The 21,811-nt window shown below is 45.2% G+C and overlaps 1 protein-coding gene across 4 annotated transcripts in view; it reads left to right on the forward strand.

The window, feature by feature from the left end:
* The window catches only part of MAP4K4 (mitogen-activated protein kinase kinase kinase kinase 4), a 264,439-nt gene that overhangs the window by 239,248 nt on the left and 3,380 nt on the right, over positions 1 to 21,811 (forward strand). For all 4 annotated transcript variants that reach the window (XM_050923011.1, XM_050923020.1, XM_050923027.1 and 1 more), the window contains 4 exons: positions 883 to 1,017; positions 9,865 to 9,965; positions 12,904 to 13,053; positions 15,720 to 15,879. In XM_050923011.1, the coding sequence (XP_050778968.1) occupies positions 883 to 1,017; positions 9,865 to 9,965; positions 12,904 to 13,053; positions 15,720 to 15,879 (546 nt within the window). The remainder of the gene's footprint in view (positions 1 to 882; positions 1,018 to 9,864; positions 9,966 to 12,903; positions 13,054 to 15,719; positions 15,880 to 21,811) is intronic.

The following is a 21,811-nucleotide window of genomic DNA, read 5'->3' on the forward strand; positions in this document are numbered from 1 at the left end:
AGCTCGGTCTTAGCGTTGTTGTTAAAAACATTTTTACATTATACATGTTGGAAATAAATGTCACTCAATGAGACTCTGTTTAAGACTGTTCTGTGGTACAACTTCTTCCTTGTTTGAATAATTTACTAATTAAACCTGTTACATTTGGGTACCAAGGGATGATTATTGTGGTTGAAAAATGCTGCTCACTAGGTACTGAAACTCATAGATGCTAATTTCATAGCCGGCTTTGCTTTTACCTTCTTTCAGACCTGGTCCCAGTAATGACTGCCATTTTCTGGTATGCGTGTAAATGATTTTCAACCACAAAACTTTCTTCCCACTCTCTTTTCTGGTGTCACACAAATAAGAGCTGCTGTAGATCATAGCTGTTTTCAGTCTCCACACACAAAGGATTGCTGCTTGCTATTGTGGAACTACAATCTTACTAATAAAAAGTGGAGTTTTGTTTAAATATCAAAACCAAAACAGTCCCAGAACTATTTCTTTAAGTTGGTCATTTTATGTTCATGCAATATTATCAGGAGGTTATTATGAGATAATGTTTGGAAGGATTCTGAAATAGTGCTGGTGGTGCTATAATCTTGTACACTCGGTACTGATCACAAATGTAAATTTAGTCAAACACAGATTAGTCAGAGGCAAGTTATTGGGGTGAATATAGGAGTAACTGGTTGAAAGTTAATGGCCTGTGATACCCAGGAGGTCAGACTAGATGATTGAATGATCCTTCTGGCTTCAAAACTCTTGAGTGTGACTGAAATGCTTAGCAGGATCACTTTGCTTTCACAGCAGTTTCTCATCTCGTGGTCTTTTGGTTTGTCTTTTTGTTGTGATTAGCATGAAATCCTTGTTAAAACAAACGTTCCATTTTGTGACTAGGTAAGAAGAACAAGTTGCGAGTTTACTACTTGTCCTGGTTAAGAAATAAAATCCTACATAATGATCCTGAAGTAGAAAAGAAACAGGGTTGGACAACTGTGGGTGACTTGGAAGGCTGTGTGCACTATAAAGTTGGTAAGTAGCAAATGAATTGTGACAATCTGTCAAGCTAAAATTAGGTAACAGAGAAGTCTTACTAAGATAGTTGTTGTTTATATTTACTGATTCCTCTTAACTTTTGTTTTGCCATGTTCTTCTTCGAGTGATGGTCCCTATCTGTATTCCACATGTGGGAAACACATGCACCCCATGTGTCTGAATCTGGAATTTCTTGCAAGCGATGTCAGTTGAAGAGCATGTGTGCTGTAACTCTCCCTGTGCTCCCAACTGAGGGCATAAAGGGCGGTGCAAGCCAATGCCTCTCCAGTTCCTTCTTACTGCGTATGGTCTGAGTTGAAATGTTCTGTGTCCTCAGATCCTTTATACTGCCTCATTCCTATAAAAACTGTATCTAGTTAGGTTTTTGAGTAGTTTTTATAGTGTGATATAGCATGTATAGTTAGCATTTTTTCCCCATCTCAAGATAATCAACCCCCCTCACCCCAAAATCTGGGATTATGCCCAGGGTCCTGGCATTCAAAAACTGTGTTTCCTGCCCTTACTCCTTTTCTGTGAGCAATGAACATCAAAGCTGCCTTTTATGAGGTTCTCATTTCTGCCAAGTGCAGCATCTGCTGCTCTTTCCCCCCCGAACTTTTGAGGGTCGGACCTGAGACTCAGAAAACACCTCATGGAGAAGACAATGAAACCCCAGTCAGATCTGGGCTGAGTCACCAGCCATCACCACCAGATTCCCCCCACATACATCAGCCTCAAAAAGTGGGCAGTGCCCCTCCAAGCTTGGGAATGGAGGGTAAGTCTGTTAAACCTAAAGAGCAGGCTTCACAGGAGAGTAAGGTGGACTCTCGTAGACATAAGGACAAATCATCAATGTCTAAGACTGTACCAAAAAGAAGGGATCCCTCCCTGACCCCATCAAAGTCAGAAAAGCCAGTTCACACAGACGCTAAGATCTTAGGCACAATTCAATCTTCTCAACAAGAGAAGGAGGCTTGCCAGGGTACAAGTCCGACGGTTCAGACACCAGCTCTGATGGTGAAGATGTGGGATAGACAGCTCCTGGTGCTTCTGTCCATTTTGGGAGCCATGGGGTACTGGTAGTGATGTGACTCTGGAGGGAGCCACCAACCACGTTGACCAGAGAGGCTCTGGCTCTGCCAGCTCCACCCGTTGACTCTCTTCGTATTCTGGGGTGATCGGAGACATATGTCTCCCCAGAACACATCTTTGCTGTCCCCCATCTGCATTCACCACTCCTATTGCATAGCTGTACATCCAGTTGGTGGAAATTCAGGAGCCTCAGCACAGCTTACTAGACATTCTGCAGCCTTCCAGTCCCAACAGTGTGGTCCTCTCCATCAATGAAGCCATTATAGATCCAGAAAAAGTGGTTTGGTGCACCCTTGCTTCTTGTGCTACCACACCAACAAGGACTGAAGTTCTACTTTGTCCCATCCAAGTGGTGAGAGCTCTTCTTCTTTCACTCTCATTCAAACTCCCTGTTGTTGCAGGTGGCTACAGAGTGGTTGAAGCAACAGCACCCACAGGCTACTCCCTCTGATAAGGCACACAAGAGACTCAACCTTATGGAAAGAAAGGTCTTCTCTTCCACCTCCCTTCAGTTCAGAATCTCTAATTATAAGGCTTTTTTTTTTTATCAATTATGCTAAATTTCTAGAGTTTAAGGACAAGCTCCCTGAGGAGGATAGAGAGTGCTTCCAGGCCTTAGTAGGTGAGGGCACATTTGTGGCCAGAACTTCACTCCAAGCCAAGGTGGACATGGGAGATACTGCATCAAGGGGGATGGCTACAGCCATTGTCATGAGGAGAGAGTTTTGTGGTTGCAATCCTTGGGTGTCGCTGGAGAGCTGCAGAGTATATTCAAGATCTACCCGTTGATACTATCAATCTATTCGACTAGAAAATTGTTGGGTCTCTCCACTCCCTCAATTATTGGGTCTCTCCACTCCCTCAAAGAGTCAAGAACAATTCTTTGCTCAATTCTTTGCTCTTCATTCCCCTCCTCAAATGTTTGAAGGCTGCCTTCCTCAATTTGTCAAAAACCAGTGGGCACTAACTACAGACAAATGGGTATCAGAGGTTGTCCATGGCAGCTGTCTTAATTGAGTTTCTGAAAACTCCTTCCCACTTCCTCTTCAGGGACCACTCTCATGAGGAGATTTTGCGACAGGAGATGAACACTCTGCTCCTCAAGGGAGCCACAGAAAAGGTTCCAGCACAACACCATGGCATGGGATTCTATTCTTCTTGATCCCCAAGAAGAGTGGAAGATGGAGGCTGATTCTCGATCTATGTCAGTTAAACAAGTTTATCCATAACTAAAATTCCGCAGGATATCCTGAGCATCAATAATTTCCTCACTAGAAGAGGACACATTGTTTGTAGCTCTCAGTGGCCCACAAGAGGTTCCTCTTCGACCAAAACCACTACCAATTCAGAGTCCTCCCCTTTGGTCTGGCCACAGCACCCAGGGTATTTACAAATGTTTTTTCAGTGGTTGCAGCTTGGATGAGAAGACAAGGATTTACAGTCTTCCCAGACCTCAATGACTGGCCTCTCACAAGCAGTTCCTTTTGAGGCAGTCTACAGGACAACCCGTGTCCTGCTCAGCCTTTTACCTTCCCTAAGTCTCTGCATCATTCATGAAAAATCCGTGTTGACCTCCACAAGATGTTGTGGCGGAGCTCTGACCTTGCTCCCGTGGGTCCTGCGCTTTTAGGCAGTTTATGCTAGCCTCAGTGGCTCACTGTGATCTTCCACGTAGCCCTTCTCTCTCTCTAAGGCCAGGGTTACAGTCTACTGAGCCCTTTTCATCATAGGCCAGCAAAGAGGTTGGTGAGAGAACTCCCACAGTCCCTGTTTAGCCTCCTGCCCTGACAGGGGCCTGACTTCCCCTCCCAGGAGAAGTTCCTGTAGCGGTGAGTTGGGGGGAACCCGGGTCCGCTTTCTACTCCGGGTTCCGGCCCAGGGACCCTAATGGTAGCCGCTGTTGGCAGCCAACCTTTCACTCCCAGAGTTGCTACATTTCCCTGGGCCACTTCCCCACAGATATCCTGCTTCTCCCTTCTTCACCCTTACCTCAGGGCTCCCTTACCGATGGTTTGAGGGTGTCTTCATTAACCAGCCCTTCAGCCGCACTTCCTCTCCTCTGGCTCCTTGGCTGTCTTCAGCCTGACTGAAGTGAGCCCTTTTTATAGTATCAGCAGGGCCTTAATTAGAGTCAGGTGGTCACATTAACTTAATGGCCTCACCTGACTCTTTGCAGGTTAATTAGAGTCAGGTGTTCTCATTAGCCTGGAGCAGCCCCTGCTCTGGTCAGCCAGGGAACAGAAAACTGTTAATCCAGTGGCCAGTATATCTGCCTTCTGCTATTCTGCTGTACCCAACTGGCCTGGGTCTATCACAGTGTATAGACTTCATAGGGATGTCATTAGACTCAACTACAGCAAGAACATATCTACCTCTCAAAAGGTTTCAGGCAATGAGCACACTTTTATAGAGCAGGTTGTTATCAGACCCAGGACATCAGTCAGAACTTGCCTTTCCTCTTTGACCACATGGCTTCATGTACACATGTGACACTGTTCACCAGGCTATATCTGCGTTACGTACAACCCTGGCTTCTCTTTGTGTGCTCACCAGAGGGCACCATGAATGACAAGGTCACAATTCCATCCAAGGTATTAGGCTCTCTTGTGTGGCAGACAAAACTGGAGAAGATTCGGGCAGGGATCCCTTTCCTCACACCGACAGCCGAGTCAAGCTATTGTTACCAGTGCCTCCTACTTGGGCTGGAGTGCGTGTATGGACCCCGCAGGAGTTCAGAATGCACATCAACTTACTAGAACCCGGGGCAGTCTGTCCAGCCTGCAGCGCCTTCCAGTGCACTTATCCAATGCAAACACGTTCAGATAATGTCGGATAGTATGACAACAGTATTTTATATAAACAAGTAAATGTGGGGAGGGAAGTGATTTTTCTCTTTGTGCATAGAGGCAATCACTTTCTGGAATGGGAGCATCAAACATCACATAACCCTATCAGCAACGTATTTATCAGGAATCCCTAGCAGACTACCTGAGTAAACACTTTGTTTGTGAATCACAAATGGGAGGTTTACAATTTGATTCTCAACAATGTCTTTGCTCAGTGGGGAATGCCGGCCTCAGACCTTTTTGCCTCACAAAGGAACGGAAGTTTCTTTGGTATTACTCCAGAGCAGCCTTGGGCAAAGACTCATTGAGAGATGCCCTCCTGATGTCATGGAAGGGTTGCCTGGGGTTTGCTTTACCTCTAATTCCTCTGATAGTGCAGGATTTATGGAAGATCTGCCAAGACAGAGCTTGAGTCATCTTCATCGTGCCTAACTGGCTGAGACAGTTCCAGCACATGGATCTGTTGAAGCATCCAGGAACATAACACAGGGACAATGTCACACACCCCAATCCAGGGCCAGTGCAACTCAGAGCCTCGTATTTTGATGGGCATTGGAGATAGAATGCTCATGTTTCAAGAAGCTGCAAACCATCCTTAACCAAAGTAGAAAAAATTCTGTGAGAAGCTGTTACTCAGCTAACTGGAAATGTTTCTCCGCTTGGGCTCATAAATACAATTTGTCTCTGGACTCTGCTGAAATCCCTGGTATCTTAGAGTATCTACTTTCTTTTAAGTCTTCTGGTCATGCATTCAGTTTCCTATGGGTGCATTTAGCGACAGTCAGCGCATTCCATTCTCTAGTGCATAACCATACAATCTTCACACACCCTGTCACAACTAAAGTTTTAAAGGGAATTCTCACATCCTTTCCACCAGCAGTGAAGTTTGCACCTCAGTGGGACCTCAGTTTTGTTCTGTTCTCTCTCACTAAGGCACCCTTTGAGCCACTGGCCATATGTGCTATGGCCACCCATGAAGATGACCTTTCTCATAGATATAACATTGGCCAAAAGAGTTGGTAAGCTGAGAACATCTAGAGCAGGCCCACCATCTAACCTTCTATAAAGAAAAGGTCTCGCTACGCTCCCACCCCAAATTCATACCCAAAGTAGTTTCCACATTTGATAGGAGTCCACTTACATGTATTTTTCCCTAAAGCATGTGCCTTGGAAGAGGCAAGAAGGCTGCATTCTCTGGCTGTCTGGAATGCTTCGGCCTTTTATCTGCTAAGAACAAAGGGTGTTAGAAAGACACCTATTTTTTTCCATAGCAGAGCAATAAAGAGGTCAACTTACATCACCTCAGAGACTTTCAAAATGAACCTTGGTTTGTATTGTTCACGGTTACCAATTAGCTGGCATCCTCCTCCTTGCCCCTCCCCACTATCCTGGAAGGGGAAAAGGCTCATTCCACCAAGGGGCAGCTGCATTTCTGAGAGACATACCCATACTAGAGATCTGTAGAGTAGCTACCTGGAGCTCTTTGCATAATCTTTATGAGACATTACACCTTGATACCGTCGTCAACTGCAGATATGGCTGTGGGGACAGCAGTACTACAGTCAGCTATCGCTTCTGTGTCCTGGCATTGCCACCTGCTTGACTATTACTTGTTAATCTCCCACGAGTGGAATACACATAGGGACCGTCACACGAAGAAGAAATAGAGGTTACTTACCTGTATCTGGAAGTTCTTCGAGATGTGTGATCCTTTTCTGTATTCCATCACCCATCCTCTGTCCTCACTGCTGCAGATTGGTTACACTGTGGTAAGAATGGGGAAATTGGAGTGATGGCGGCCCACACTGCCCTTTATGCCCTCTGTTGGGAGCACAAGGAGAACTATTGAGCATATGTGGGCCAATGGATACTGCTTACAAGAAATTCCAGACTCAGGCACATGGTGCACATGTGTACCTGTGTGTGGACCACACATGTGTACCTGAGAGGGACCACACATCTCGAAGAACCTCCATTTACAGCTCAGTAACCTCCAGTTACACTGGAATGAAAAAGAATGTATTTTTTATTTTTCTCTTAGAGGCTAATTGTTGTAAAAACAACAACAACAAAAAAGCATGCTAGCTTTGTAGGGGTTTATGGTAACAGGAATATATGTTTAAGTTAGTGATGATTCATTGATTTCCCTTACCTCATTACATTTCCTAATGCACACTCAGACTGAGCCAAGTGCACTTGTGGGATGAAGTGTCTTTCCTTTAAATAGATAGTTTTTAGGGCTTCTTAAATTGCTGAGATTAATTGGGTTATAGACCTCCTCTGAACCAAAGCCTGTGATGGATGGCAGACAGTACATATAAGTCTGTTAACCTGCTGTGAGTTACTATCCAGAAAACATCAGTAAGTTAGTACTGTTTCTGCTGGCTCAGCTTCAAAATGAGATCTTGCCGTGATGATGAATCACTATTGCCCTGGAATGATTTTGCTTTGTTTTCACTTTAAGGTATATTCATTACTGTAACTAACCTGTCTTTCAAACTCATGTCTTTTTGCTTCAAAGCTTTACCTTTTGTCAGACTATGCTGGTCAGTCTATAGTAGCAGTTTGAGCAATTGAACTGTAATCAATCAGTCTGGCTTGTGCACACATTTGAAAAATCTACTAGTAGTGAGTAGTCAATAAATATCTCAATAAGAAACTGCAGAACCAAAAACTTGATCCAAAAAGCAATTCATAACTTACTTCTCCTTTGTCCATACTCAAAGGTTTCAGCAACCTATTGAAGCAACCTGTTAAACAATATGTTAACAGCTATGTAAAAGGGACTCAAATGGTGAAGGACATGAAACGGAGAGCATTCTTTTCCAGATGAAGAGTGATTTGTTACACTCATCTATAGTTTAGCACTGAACTGTCCTGTGAACCATAAATATACAGTAAATCTTCTCAGGTAGTAGAGAGGCCTCTTTGACAAGTATGTTTTAGTTCCCAAGAATGATGAGCTCTGGAAATAGTTGCGTTTGCAGATCTAATAACGGTGCAGTCTTGGAGCTGACACTGTGGCTTTGTGCACCGAAACAGTTGGCATTGATGTCTTCCTTGTGTCTTTGATGCAGCAGTGGGTTCAGACTTAAGGGTGAAATGGTATGTAGGGATCTCAGAGAAGCTTGTGGCAGTTTATGCCTCTCCCAGATGATAAATTACTCTTTGGTAGCTAAGACTGGATATGTTCCAGAAAGCACCCCAGGCAGACACGGAAGGGCATCAAAAGTTCCTTTTCACAGATAAGATGACATTCATGTACAAAAACCGTAAGAATTCTTTCAAGATAGACAAGATTGGACAAAAACTGTATTTTGCAGAGGGGCAAACTCAATACAACTGGAGACTTGAAACACAACTTTTTGTAGATGAAAATGTGTCAGGTCTTTAGCACTTAAAATTCACTGCTTTTACTTCCCTGTTGAGTAAATGAAGCAAAGTTCCTTCTGAAGAACAGCTCCAGCTCCCTACCGCATGCCTGGAGAAAACAAATATAGACCCATATGGCAATAAAGAGAGTATTTAGAAGGCATGAAAATAGTATGTATTAAAACAGTGGGCTTGTTTTCTGCAGTACAGTTGGTTTGCATCAAGGCTGGATGTGAAATGTAAGGGGAAAGGCTTTCTCACTACTTCAGAAACTTTCAAATCCTTTGTTACCTGGGCTAGCTGGAAAGTAGAAACACGTGCAAGCTGATTGTGCATCACCCATCCACAACTGGTATCACAAAAGAGGCTAGCAGAAATAGAAATTGAGACAGACCGTGATACTATCCTTCACAAACTCAGATGGAAGTGGAAAATGGAGAGTCTGCAGCTCTAGTTGAATGGCCACTTCCTACTTCTGGTCCTCTCCAATCCCATATATCTTAACCAGTCTGAATAGTAGTTGCCAACAGAGCTCTACCAAAGGACCAGTTTTTATCTTGTATCTGAATGCAGAAGAGGTTTGAGAATTCACGGATTTGCTACATGTTGAAAATATTACCTTGTCTGACACACGCAGCTTTTTTTTCCTGCCTTAGAATGTAATGAGACTTTACTAGGGATGCAGCAAAATATTGGTTTGTTTTTGTGGTGAACTTGGAAAAATGTTCCATGTTTGCCTAGGAATCTTTTTTTCTAACTCCTTACCAGTTTGGAGAATTTTTCCATTTTGCCCTGGCAGGGGAAGTCTAAATTATAAGGGAAGAAGAGCAGATATTGACCAGTACTCGAAAAGTTAGCCTCTTTTTGTGATTTTTGGGGGAACAGTTTTTTTCCCACGCCTCTTCCTACCTTTCCATGAGGATGATTATCCCCCTATTCACCACCCAACTTGAATGTGTCCCCTACTAACGCAGTAATTTTAGATCTTGGAGGTAAAGGAAAGTGCTCCATTAGCAAACTTGTTGTTACTTTTGCTTATAAAACTGGCTTTATCTTCCTTCCTTCATTTGAGTTCCTTGTCTTCTTCCTCTAGTACCTTATGCTTCAGCTTAATCACAATGCATTCACAACAGCAATGTTGTGAAAGCAAGTCTGCCCGTTAACTCTTCACCAGGCTTTTAGGTGAAAAAGGACCCCCACCCAAAAGTTAACTTTCCGTTTTGTTATGTAAACAGCATCTATGTTTTGTATATGCATATATGTTTTGTATGTAGCGTACTGGCAAGACTATTCCAGACATGGATATTCATTGAGTCACTGACAAGATTAAATAATCTTGTGAAGCAGATGACTAAAAATATGTATTACTTTTTAAACCCTACTTTAAAGTACTTAGAAGTAGGAATGTTATTGCGATATTAACTGGACCCTTCAAACGTTTAAAATTATGTGGCAACTTTATAGTTGTCTTGTTTCCTAAAGTTAGTTAAAAGTTTGGAGTTGCTGCTGAGTTTATTTTCTTGTTTGATTTCAGTAAAATATGAAAGAATCAAATTCTTGGTAATTGCTTTGAAGAGTTCTGTGGAAGTCTATGCATGGGCACCAAAGCCATACCACAAATTTATGGCCTTTAAGGTAACAGTCTATTTTAACCATCTTTGGGCTTTCTAATGTGTGTTTGCAGTTACAGAGCTGCTTTTATAAAAACGTTTGAACAACCCACAGTGTTGATAAATAGTTACATGTTCTCTAGTAAATCTGTCCCTAATTCTGGATTACATTATAATGCCATTATTGATGTTTATTAGATGAAAGAGTCCATGTATGTAACTAAACTAACATTCTGAATTGAAACTCTGAACATAAACCATAAATGGAAAACCTAACAAGGAGATTGCTCAGGGTGACAGCATTACGTGGCAGCTGCAGAGGAGCAGTCAGTTGTGAAGCTGTGGCAGTGACTCTTGCTTAAGGAGAATGAAAATTTAAGGTCTTGCTGGACTTCTCTCCTCTCTGTGGGTAATTTATTTTAAGTGGTCACATGTAGAAGACGCTCGCTAAGGTTGTGAGCCTCCAGACCGTGCTTCAATTCTTGGCAGATTAATTTTTGAGGTACTACACAAGTGTGTGTGTTGTCCTCTACATATGCAAATCAAGAGACAGATAATTGAACCAAATCCTAATCTTGCTGCAAGTGACCAAATCACTAAATTATGTTAGTCTCACTTGTTTTTTCGAGTGCTGTAAGAATATCGTTGGTCACACGGTATCATTACCAAACTAGTCGTGGGGCGGTAGTCCCTCCCCCTCTGGGTCAGAGGGAGGCCACACCACCTCTTTACACCATCGGGACCACTGCCTAGTATCAGGGGAATTAGCGTTAGGCATTAGAGTTCTGACGGTCTAATAGGGCTGAGCCCCCAGATAGTCATTTGGTCCCAGCTCTTAGGCAGAGGCAGGGATCCTAGGGCCAGTAGGCTCTGGCTCTTAGGCTGGGGCTGAGCAGCCAGTTCCTCTGGGCCCTTTAGACAGGGACCGGGCAAACGCCTTAGTCTATGGTCTCGGGGCCCTTTTGGCAGGAGCCAGAGCAGCCGTAGTCTGCAGGCTCGGCTCATTAAGCAGGGACAGAGTAAACCCAGCCATCTATAATCTCTGGGTCCTTTAGTCAGGGGCAGAAGCAAACACAACAGTCAATTAGCTCTGGGCCCATGGTCCAGGGGCAGAGCGAAAACCCAGGAGTCAGTTAGTTCTGGAAAAAGAACGAGGAGTCCTTTTGGCACCTTAGAGACTAACACATTTATTTGGTCAAATAAATGTGTTAGTCTCTAAGGTGCCACAAGTACTCCTCGTTCTTTTTGCTGATACAGACAAACACGGCTACCTGTCTGAAACCAGTTAGTTCTGGGCCTTTGATGTAGGGCCAGAATGAAAACCCAGGGTCGGGTGTCCTAGTTCCAGTGGACAACTGACAAACTTAGGTCTTTTGACCTGGCAAGGAGAGGCTTCCACCCCAGGGGATCCACCCTACTCCACCACGCCCCGACCCAGTGCCCTAACGGGGGCGGAGTGATCCGCCACTGGGTCAGCAGGGAATCCAGCTGCAGCACGCCTACCTTGCTTCAAGCAGTGCTACAACCAGACTGAAGTCGGCTGTCGCTGGGCCACTTCCTCCCCTCCTCTCAGGGTGTACCTGAAACCACAGAGTATCTTCGGGCTTGTCTACATCACAAAGTTGCAGCGCTGGTGAGGGGGTTACAGCGCTGCAACTTAGGAGGTGTACACATCTGCAGGGCATCACCAGCGCTGCAACTCCCTGTTTGCAGCGCTGGCCGTACTCCCATTTTGTCTCGGGTGTAGAGGATCCAGCGCTGGTGATCCAGCGCTGGTAATCAAGTGTAGACACTTACCAGCGCTTTTCTTGACCTCCGTGGAATAAGCAGGTATCCCAGCATACCTGAGGAAGCCTCTCTGGTAATCAAGCAGGTCTCCTTCCCCGGTTTGCTCTCGCGTTCCCCGAACCCCCGAGCAAGCAGGTCTCCTTCCCTGCAGTTTGCAGGGGGGTTCGGGGAACGCGCGAGCAAACCGCGGGGAAGCTGGTCTCCTTCCCCGGTTTGCTCTCGCGTTCCCCGAACCCCTGTGCAAGCAGGTCTCCTTCCCTGCGGTTTGCAGGGGGGTTCGGGGAACACGAGAGCAAACCGCGGGGAAGCTGGTCTCCTTCCCCGGTTTGCTCTCGCATTCCCCGAACCCCCCTTGAAGCCGCCCAACAGCTCTGCAGTGTGGCCACATCTAACACCACTTGCAGCGCTGGTTGCTGTAAGTGTGGCCACTCTGCAGCGCTGGCCCTATACAGCTGTACTAATACAGCTGTAACAACCAGCGCTGCAAAATTGTAGATGTAGACATACCCTTCGTCTCCTCCAGCTAGGTGGCCAGTGGTAGCCCTGGCAGGTCCACAGCAGACACCGGTTCCCTGGCAGGCAGGGGGTCGCATGGCTCAGCCTCAGAGTCAGCAGGCTAGAGCAAGCAGGACATGTCCGTCTCCCTCGGTGTCCTGGCTCCAAGTGAGCCAGAGGCTCTGCCTTCTATACTTCCTGTTCTGGTTACCCACTTCTGGTTGGAGGAGTGAGGCAGGTCTGGCTCTGCCCACTTGGGCACAGCGGGAGGCCACATTGCCCACTGCACAAACTGTTGTGCAGAAGTTGAGGTGGTCACCTTACAAATTAAAAACATACTAAAGGAGTTTAACGTGTCTTGATGATGAGTTTTTATTTTTGCTTTTTTAGCCCAGGGAAGTTGTTTTAGTTCATAATGTAATATGGCTGAATCCTGCACAGATATGAATAGTCTGACCTCAGTTCAGCAAAGCACATAAGCAGGAGCTTAACCTCAGTGGAATGCCTCACATCTGTAAAGGCGTGTGCTTAACCACGCTGCTGGATCAAGTGTGATGACTTTGCAGGAGCAAGCTGCCTGTGTGTGTGTGTTATAAGCACGTTTTAAGGACTCCCATCTCAGTGTTGTGTGGTAAGCAGAGATGTAGATCTGATGACCCCTTTTAATTACTGTTTTGCAGTCATTTGGAGAATTGGTACATAAACCATTGCTGGTGGATCTAACTGTAGAGGAAGGTCAGAGGCTGAAGGTGATCTATGGTTCCTGTGCTGGTTTCCATGCTGTTGATGTCGACTCAGGATCAGTCTATGATATTTATCTGCCAACGCATGTAAGAATTGTGGCTCAGTATGGGATTTTTATTTCTTAGGGTTTTTTCCACTTACTTCACATTGAAAAGATATACAGGTGTTCAAATGCTGTGGTATGATCATACCGAGAGCAACTATGCAGAAAAGTCATCTATTCCCTTCACTATGTTTTTCTAACTTCTGAAATTGTGATTATCACTTGTGGATTAGTTATAATATAAGAGCATCATACACTTAAAAAAAAAATAAAAAAAAAAAAAATCCCCAAACCCACAATTAAAAAAATCCTAAACCTCTTTTTCTTCATAGAACATTACATCTCCTCTAAGTACTAGGTACAAAACATATTTTGTTAATGCCAGTCTTCATGCATGCTCAAAATAATACAGTTAACAGACTTATTCAAGATCTTGAGGGCTTGCTAGTTCAGGCCTTGTGGGGGTTAACATGTCTTAAAGCAAGAATGAAAATTGTTAAAACAGATGTTGTGTAAAACAGGGGCTCTCAACCTTTCCAGACTACTTTACCCCTTTCAGGAGTCTGATTTGTCTTGCACACACCAAGTTTCACCTCACTTAAAAACTACTTCCTTGTAAAATCAGACATAAAAATACAATAGTGTCACAGCACACTATTACTGATAAATTGCTTACTTTCTCATTTTCACCATGTAATTGTAAAATAAATTGATTGGAATATAAGTATTGTACTTACATTTCAATGTGATACTGAGCCTGTTTTTCACTTCTGAGCCTTGTCTGAATCCTGAATCCGAGGCAGCAGGGCTGAAGCATGTAACTTAGCTTTCTGGGGCCTCCTATGGCATGGAACCCCAGCATTTGCCCTGCTTGTCATCCCTTAATGTCGGCTTTGCACTTGCAGCCCTCTAAACCTATTCCATGACCCCCCAGGGGTTGCAACCCCCAGGTTGAGAAGCACTGATCTAGATGAAAGAACAGGAGTACTTGTGGCACCTTAGAGACTAACAAATTTATTTGAGCATAAGCTTTCGTGGGCTACAGCTCACTTAATCGGATGCATGTAGTGGAAAATACAGAAGGAAGATATATATACACAGGGAACATGAAACTATAAGGAGAGTGATCAGTTAAGGTGAGCTGTTGTCAGCAGGAGAGCAAAATAACTGTTTATAGTGGTAATGAAAATGGCCCATTTCAAGCACTTGACAGGGAAATATAAGGAACTGTAGAGAGGGGAAAGATAAGCATGGGGAAATAGTTTTACTTTGTGCAATTGCCCATCCACACAGCTACTACTCTAAAAACTGATCTAGATGAGTTGATGTACCCCTTGGAAGACCTCTGAATACCTCCAGGGGTACATGTGCCCCCTGGTTAAGAACTGCTGGTGTAAAAGATATAAAACTATCCTATATCCGAACATATGTGGGATCTTACATTTAAAAAAACACAAACTGCAAGAGGAGTGACCTTTGATATGCAGCGAAAGCACAGTCCCAGCTAGCCTGAAACAATGGTGAGATCACCATCAGGTGGGAGGAGAGATGAGGCAGAGCAGGGCAACAGTTCCCTGAGGCCACTCACACAGCCTAAGCAGGACAAGGCTAAAAGAGGAGGCGTCCGTTAAGGACAGTTCTGTGTGGGAGTGGAATTCTGTTGTGGGTTTTGTTGTGTGCTCTTGGTTTTCCTCGCAAGACAAACTTTTTTTTAACTTAAAAGAAAAAAAAAGTAAAGCTGTTCAATACATTTTTGCCTTAGAAGGTTTCTATTGATAAGAGTTCAAGACTTGCAAATATGAAGCCCTCCTATAGAGAAAACAAAATCAGGATCATAATAGACTATATAGCTATAGCTAGTCTTATATCAATTTGGAAAAAAATAGTAAATTTCATAATTCCTTCATATGTATACTCTAGAATTATTAATTGAGTCCACTTCCAAGTCATTAGTAGAAACATTTCTGATTTTAGTTTTTCTTTTCTACTCTTAAAATGAATTGACCAGAATTATTAAAAAAAAAAAAAAGAATTATCATTTTATTGCAGTAGACACAGGCAATTACAGAGCAGCTGGTGCACTGAGAAAATTAAATTTCAGAAATGAAATAAAATGACATCAGGAATTAAATATAAACTGGGTAATAGCTTGAAGATTAAGTATTTTATGGGTCTTAAAGATCACCTGAGTATATTATCTTTATTTGCACCTAGAGGCCCCAACCAAGACCAGGGCCTTCATGTGCTAGGCACTGTACAAACACACCAACAGAGATCATCATCCCTGCCCTAAAGTGCTTACAGTCTAACCAGATAAATGGTGAGCGTGCTCACAGAAGGACAGGGAGGTGAAGTGACTTGTGCAAGGTCTCACAGCAGGTGAATGGCAGAACTGGGAATACAATCCGGTCTCTAGAGTCCCAGTCTAGTGCTCTGCGCTTTGGCTTGCATTGCCGTCTTACCGTGTAGCTCAGGCAGCACTGAAAATCTCAACCGCAGACTAATGAATGAGTCACTATAGGTCATACCGTAGAACTGGTCAGTCAAATATTCTGGAGATGACAGTTCGATGGGACTTAGATATATATATGTGTCTCCTATGGGCCCTTACCTCATCATGGCCTGCTTTAAAACAAAAGGTAGCCAGCCCTGTGTATTGGAGCAGCTCATGTGAAAAACAGTGTCTTTGCTTTTGTTTTGCTTCTGTAGATCCAGAGCAGCATCCAACCACACGCAATCATTATTCTCCCAAACACTGATGGGATGGAGCTGCTGGTTTGCTATGAAGATGAAGGGGTTTATGTTAATACCTATGGGAGGATCACCAAAGATGTGGTTCTGCAGTGGGGAGAGATGCCCACATCAGTTGGTATGTATCCTGTGAGAATCAAACGTAACCTGTAAAGCGGGTTGGCAACCTTCAGGACGTGGCCCATCACAGTAATCTGCTGGTGGGCCGCAAGACATTTTGTTTATGTTAACTGTCCGCCGCAGCTCCCAGCGGCCACGGTTTGCCGTTCCCAGCCAATGGGAGCTGTGGGAAGTGGCGGCCAGCACGTCCCTGCAGTCCACATGCATGTTATGGAGTACCGAGGTAAACAGAATAGCTTATTGAGTATAAAGTTCCTAGTAGCCTGCTGAAAATAGATATATTTTTGCTAAGTTGTGCTAACCTGCATTTCTAAAGGGATTTGGGCTGGTATTATTTTGAGACATTTCTTAATTGATAATAGGCTTATCTGTGATTTGATAGACTTACTGTGGTCTTAAGCAGTAAAGTATTGTATATTAAAAATATTTTTGAATTACCATAGTTACTTAAAGTATAAAGGAGGCACTTTGATGAGACAAAATGTCTCATACCATAAGGACCTACCACATTGCTTTCTATGACAGTTAATGCCAGACTAATTCCCATTAAAGTAAATGGAAAGACTTGAACTAACTTCAGTGAGAATTGGATTGGGCCCCTACTGTTTGTTCTTGTAAATGTTAGGGGTCAGATTCTCAACTTGTATAAACGGTCATAGCTCCATTGACTTCAGTTGGAGCTATGAGAATTTACACCAGCTGAAGATCTTGTTTAGTGATTTTAAGATGATGTGTTAGTAGTCAGATTGCCCTCCTCTTCTTCCCTCCTCCCCCTACAAAAACCCTAAATAAATAAAAAGTTCATTATTATGGTAAATATTCTTATACCATAGCAAGTTATGTAATTTAATTCCCCTATAAATTAACAGTTAAATATGTTCTTGTATGAAATGGGAGTGCTATTAAATATTTGAGACTTAACATTTTAGGACATCCTTGCTAAGAGCTGCTAAATCATAATTTTATTTTTCTATTGAAAATACATCCACAAACCAGAGACAGCTCCTTTTATCCTTATTAAATCCTTTGATCTTCTTCACCTGATGATCCCTCTGTGTATTCCACACGTGGGTATGTGTGCAAGTCATGTGCCCAAGTCCAGAAATTCTTCAAAGCAAGGCCAACCACTTCTCCTCCTGTCAGCTTTAGGGGCTGCCTCATGCTCTTTGCCCACAGCTGGATCACCAGTTAGGTCCTGGAGATTATCTATCAGGGATATTCCATAGAGTTTGTCTCCTTCCCTTCTTACAAACCCCCTTCCCAGTCTCTCTTCGGGGACTACTAGCACCCATTAATTCTTCATCAGAAGGCGGAATCTCTTTTGTACAAGGGGACGATACATGTCCTACCTCAGTACCAAGGGAGAGGGTTCTACTTCCCCATATTTCCTAATCCTCAGAAAAGGAGGTGGGAGTGAAAACCTGCCAAGGACCTTCAGCAACTAAACATCATCATCTGAAAACTGAAATTCAGGATGATTACTCTGGCATCTATAAGCTCCTCCCTTCAGGAAGGGATGTGGTTTGCAGCTCTTCACATGAAGGAGGCATATTTCCACATGGACATTCACCCATCCCACAAGAATTTTCTGCGTTTCGTGGTGAGAGAAGAATACTACCAGTTTCAGGTCCTCCCTTTTGGACTCACCATTGCACCCAGAATATTCATGAAAGTTTTTTCTGTGGTAGTAGCCCAGATTAGGTGCCAGGGCTATACAGTGTTCCCATATCTGGACAACTGGCTCCTGGTAGGCCGATAATCACAGGATCTCTTGAACAACATCTTGTTAGACAAGACATTTGTATAAGTGAAGAAAAGTCTGATTTGTCACCCACAAGGACCATAAACTTTATAGGAGCACTACTGGACTCAGTCTCTGCGAGAACATTCTTCCTCGCAGGCAAATTTCGCATGATGAACAACCTGATTTACTACCTCATCCGCAAATGGCGTACTACAGTGCACAGTGTCACATGTGGCCCAACAGCAAGAATCTATGTGATGCTGTTCCCCAGGTTCCACTTGCGGTGTCTGCAAACTTGGCTCTGCTTGACTTACTGGTTAAAGAGGGACTGCATCGACTCCACGGTGACTGTTCTCGCCATCCCTCGCTTGGTGGTCAAACCAATCAAAGTCATGGTGGGGACTCCTTTCAGCTGTCCCATACTGAGAGCCACCATTTTGACAGAGGCCTCTCTTATGGGGTGGGGCGCTCACCTGGACTGCCACACTGTTCAGGTTACTTGGACTCCACAAGAGATCAGTCTGCATATAAATTTACTAGAACTGAGGTTGGTCCACCTTGCATGCAAGGCCTTCCTTCCCCTCATATGCTTGTTCCATGTACAGATAATGCCAGGCAATGTCACCATGGCGTTGTATGTAAACAAACAGAGCAGAGAGAGATCTCATTTCTGCCTGGAAGCAGACAGATGTTGCAACTGGTGCATCAGAAACTTCGTCACGATACAAGCTGCTTACTTCCCAGGTGTACACAACTCCCTAGCTGACAAACTAAGCAGAAGTTTCTCTGCAGACTACGAATGGGAGATCCATGACACAGTCCTAACCAAGATATTTATGCAGTGTAGTACTCTATTATGGGACCTCTTTGCCTCCCGGACAAACAGAAAACTTCCCCTGTATTGTTCCAGGGGGCCATGGTTCGTGATTCCAAGGGTGACGCTTTCCTGGACAGATTGCCTCAGATATGCCTTTCTGCCCATCCCGCTACTGCTGCAGGTCATAGGAAAGAGCCTTCGCCACAGAGCCACCACTATCCTCCTAGCACCCTCCTGACCAGACAGGTCTGGTTCACGGAACTTGTAACGATGTCTGTACACAAGCCTATCAGGATCTGCCCATTTCTGGATTTCCTAACCCAGGACATGAGGGGGGAAAGTCAAGCACCCTAACCCAGGCACTCCACCTCATGGCCTAGTATTTAGATAGGCATCAGAAACAGAAGGCTCATGCTTTGTCCCTGTTCAGGAAATCCTTAACCCAAGTAGAAAGGATTCTACTAGAGCAGGGGTGGGCAAATTATGGCCCGCGGGCCACATCCAGCCCACAGAACCATCCTGCCAGGCCCCCAAGCTCCTGGTCCAGGAGGCTAGCACCTGGCCCCTCCCCTGTAGGCTGAGCTCGCTCCGCCGCCGGTGCAATGCTCTGGGGGTGTGGGGCTGTGAGCTCCTGGGGCAGCACAGCTGGAAAGCCCGGCCGGTGCTCTGTGCTGCATGGTGGTAGTGGCAGCAGCGGCAGCATGGCCTGCTGTAGCGCCACCAGCAACCAGTGCTCCAGGAAGCGCGGTAAGATAGAGAGCAGGGGAGTTCGGGGTGGTGATCAGGGTGTGGGGGTGTGGTTGGTGGTCAGGGGGGAAACAGGGTTGAATGGGGGCAGTCAGGAAAGATGGGAGGTTAGATGGGGCAGCAGGGGGCAGTCAGGGACAGGGGTTCCAGGGGCAGTCAGAGGACAGGGAGAAGGGGTGGTTGGATGGGGCAGGGGTCCCCAGGGGTAGTCAGGAATGAGAAGAGGGGTTGGATGGGGCGGCGAGGGTCTGGGGGCAGCCAGGGGACAGGGAGTGGGGTGTGTAGGGGGATGGGGCAGGGGTCCCAGAGGGGCCCTCAGGGAACAGGGGTGGTTGGATGGGGCAGGAGTACTGGGGCGGAGGGGTGCAGATAGGAGATGGGGGCCAAGCCACGACCCCCTCCCCTAACTGGCCCGCCACACAATTTACAAAACCCAATGTGGCCCTCAGGCCAAAAAGTTTGCCTGCCCCTGGGCTAGAGCCTGCTACCTAGCTAAATGTAAGGCACACCTCCGCCAACATGTGGGCACACCTCCACCAACATTCACTAGATGCTGCAGGCACTCCAATTAGCCTAGGCTATCTCCTCTCCTTTAAGACTGCATGTCTAGCCCTTAGTTTGCTGTGTGTACACCTAGCAGCGATTAGTGCTTTCCTCCCTCTGTCTTTGCCCCCCGGCGACTGTGCAATTTATGAAGAGCTTGATCAGAACCTTCCCACCGGTCTTTAAACTTGTGCCTCAATGAGACCTTAACCTTGTCCTATTGGCACTCACAGGTTTGTCTTTCGAACCTATGGCAACATGTGCCTTGAACACCTTAGTGGCCATCACTTCAGCAAGAAGGGTCATTGAACTAGGAGCCGTTTTGGCAGACCCTCCCTATACAGTGTTTCACAAAGGGAAGGTTTCCTTTAGGTTACACCCAAAATTTCTTCCCATTCCTTTAGGTTACACCCAAAATTTCTTCCCAAGATTGTTTCTGAGTTCCATATCAGTCAGCCAATAGTTAACTGTATTTTTCCCCAAACACCATGTTTCTTCTGAAGATAAGAGACTTCACTCCCTTGATGTCAGGCATGCCCTTGCATTCTACCAGCAGAGAACCAAACCCATTAGATTTCCAGGATTCTTTATTGCCATAGCACAGTGGTTTTCAACCTTTTTTCATTTGCAGTTCCCTAAAAAATGTTAAATGGAGGTGCAGGCTTCTTTGGAAATCTTAGACATTGTCTGCAGACCCCCAGGGGTCTGCGAAGCACAGGTTAAAAATGACTGCCATAGCAGAAAGGTCATGTGGGCAAGCCATATCCTCCCAGAGGATTTCCAAGTGGGTTTCGAGATGCATCTTAGAATGCTACAAAATAGCAAAAATTTTCCCTCCTGGGAGTATAATAGCTCGCTCACCCACTATGAGCACAAGCTGCCTCCTCAGCATCCTTATGGTACATTCCATTGCAGGGCAGCAACTTGAAGTGTTCTTGATGTACTATGCTCTAGTCCAAGCAGCGACTGCAGACGCAGCCGTAGGAATGGCAGTACTACGAGCATCTCTGCTGCCACCTTCCTCGTACCCTCCCCCAGTTTGAGCACTGCTTGCCAGTCAGCCATGTGACACCCAGGGACCATCACTTGAAGAAAAAATGGAGGTTACTTTACTGTAACTGGAGGTTCTTTGAGATGTGTGGTCCCCATCTGTATTCCACTACCTGCCCTCCATCCCTTCTGCTTGGGATCCAGTTGGGTTGTGGTAAGAAGAACTGGAGCGGTGTCAACCCGCACTGCCTTTTATGCCCTTGGATGGGAGTGCAAGGGGCACTACTGCACATTTATGGGTCAATAGACGCTGCTTTGAAGAATTTCCGGACTCAGGCGCATGACGCATATGTGTACCCATGTGTGGAATACAGATAGGGACTACATATCTCAAAGAACCTCCAGTTACAGTAAGTAACCTCCATTTATCTTTGTTAGAGCTCATCAGACTAACACCTGGATTATCTGTTGACTGTACGTTTTTATAATGACAGCTTTTTCTTTTTGAGATTTCACTGCATCCCAACAGTAATTACTGAACTACTACAAGAATTCTTTTCCTTTTGCTAATACCAAGCTCTTTAGCTAATGGAGATTAGAGGTGACATTCAAAGAAGAAAGTGACCTGTTTTGCTGCTTTATGATGATGGAAAGGAGACCTACAGTTGCACTTTGAAAGCTCCAGGAAAAGCTGCGTTATCTGGCACTTTACACACTGGAATGCCCTATAAATGGGTATTTTGGGAGTGATGTGGGGCGTGGGCTCTGTGAGGGAGTTTGGCTGCAGGAGGGGGCGCAGGGCAGGGGTTTGGGGGCACAGGAGGGATTTCAAGGTGCTGGATCTGGGTTGCGCTCACCTTGGACGGCTCCCTACAAGCAGCGATATGTCTGGAGAGGCACGGCCAGGTGGCTCTGTGCACTGCATCCTCCCGCATGCACCACCCCCCGCAATTCCCATTGGCCACGGTCAATGCTCCTTGGTGGAGGAATGGCCATGGGGGTTCTGTGCACTGCCGCTGCCCAACCCCAAGCTCTTGCTCTGCAGTTCCCACTGGCTGGGGACCGCGGCCAATGGGAGTTGCAGGTGCG

The sequence above is a fragment of the Gopherus flavomarginatus genome, chromosome 1 (assembly GCF_025201925.1).
Source record: "Gopherus flavomarginatus isolate rGopFla2 chromosome 1, rGopFla2.mat.asm, whole genome shotgun sequence".
NCBI lineage: Eukaryota > Metazoa > Chordata > Testudines > Testudinidae > Gopherus > Gopherus flavomarginatus.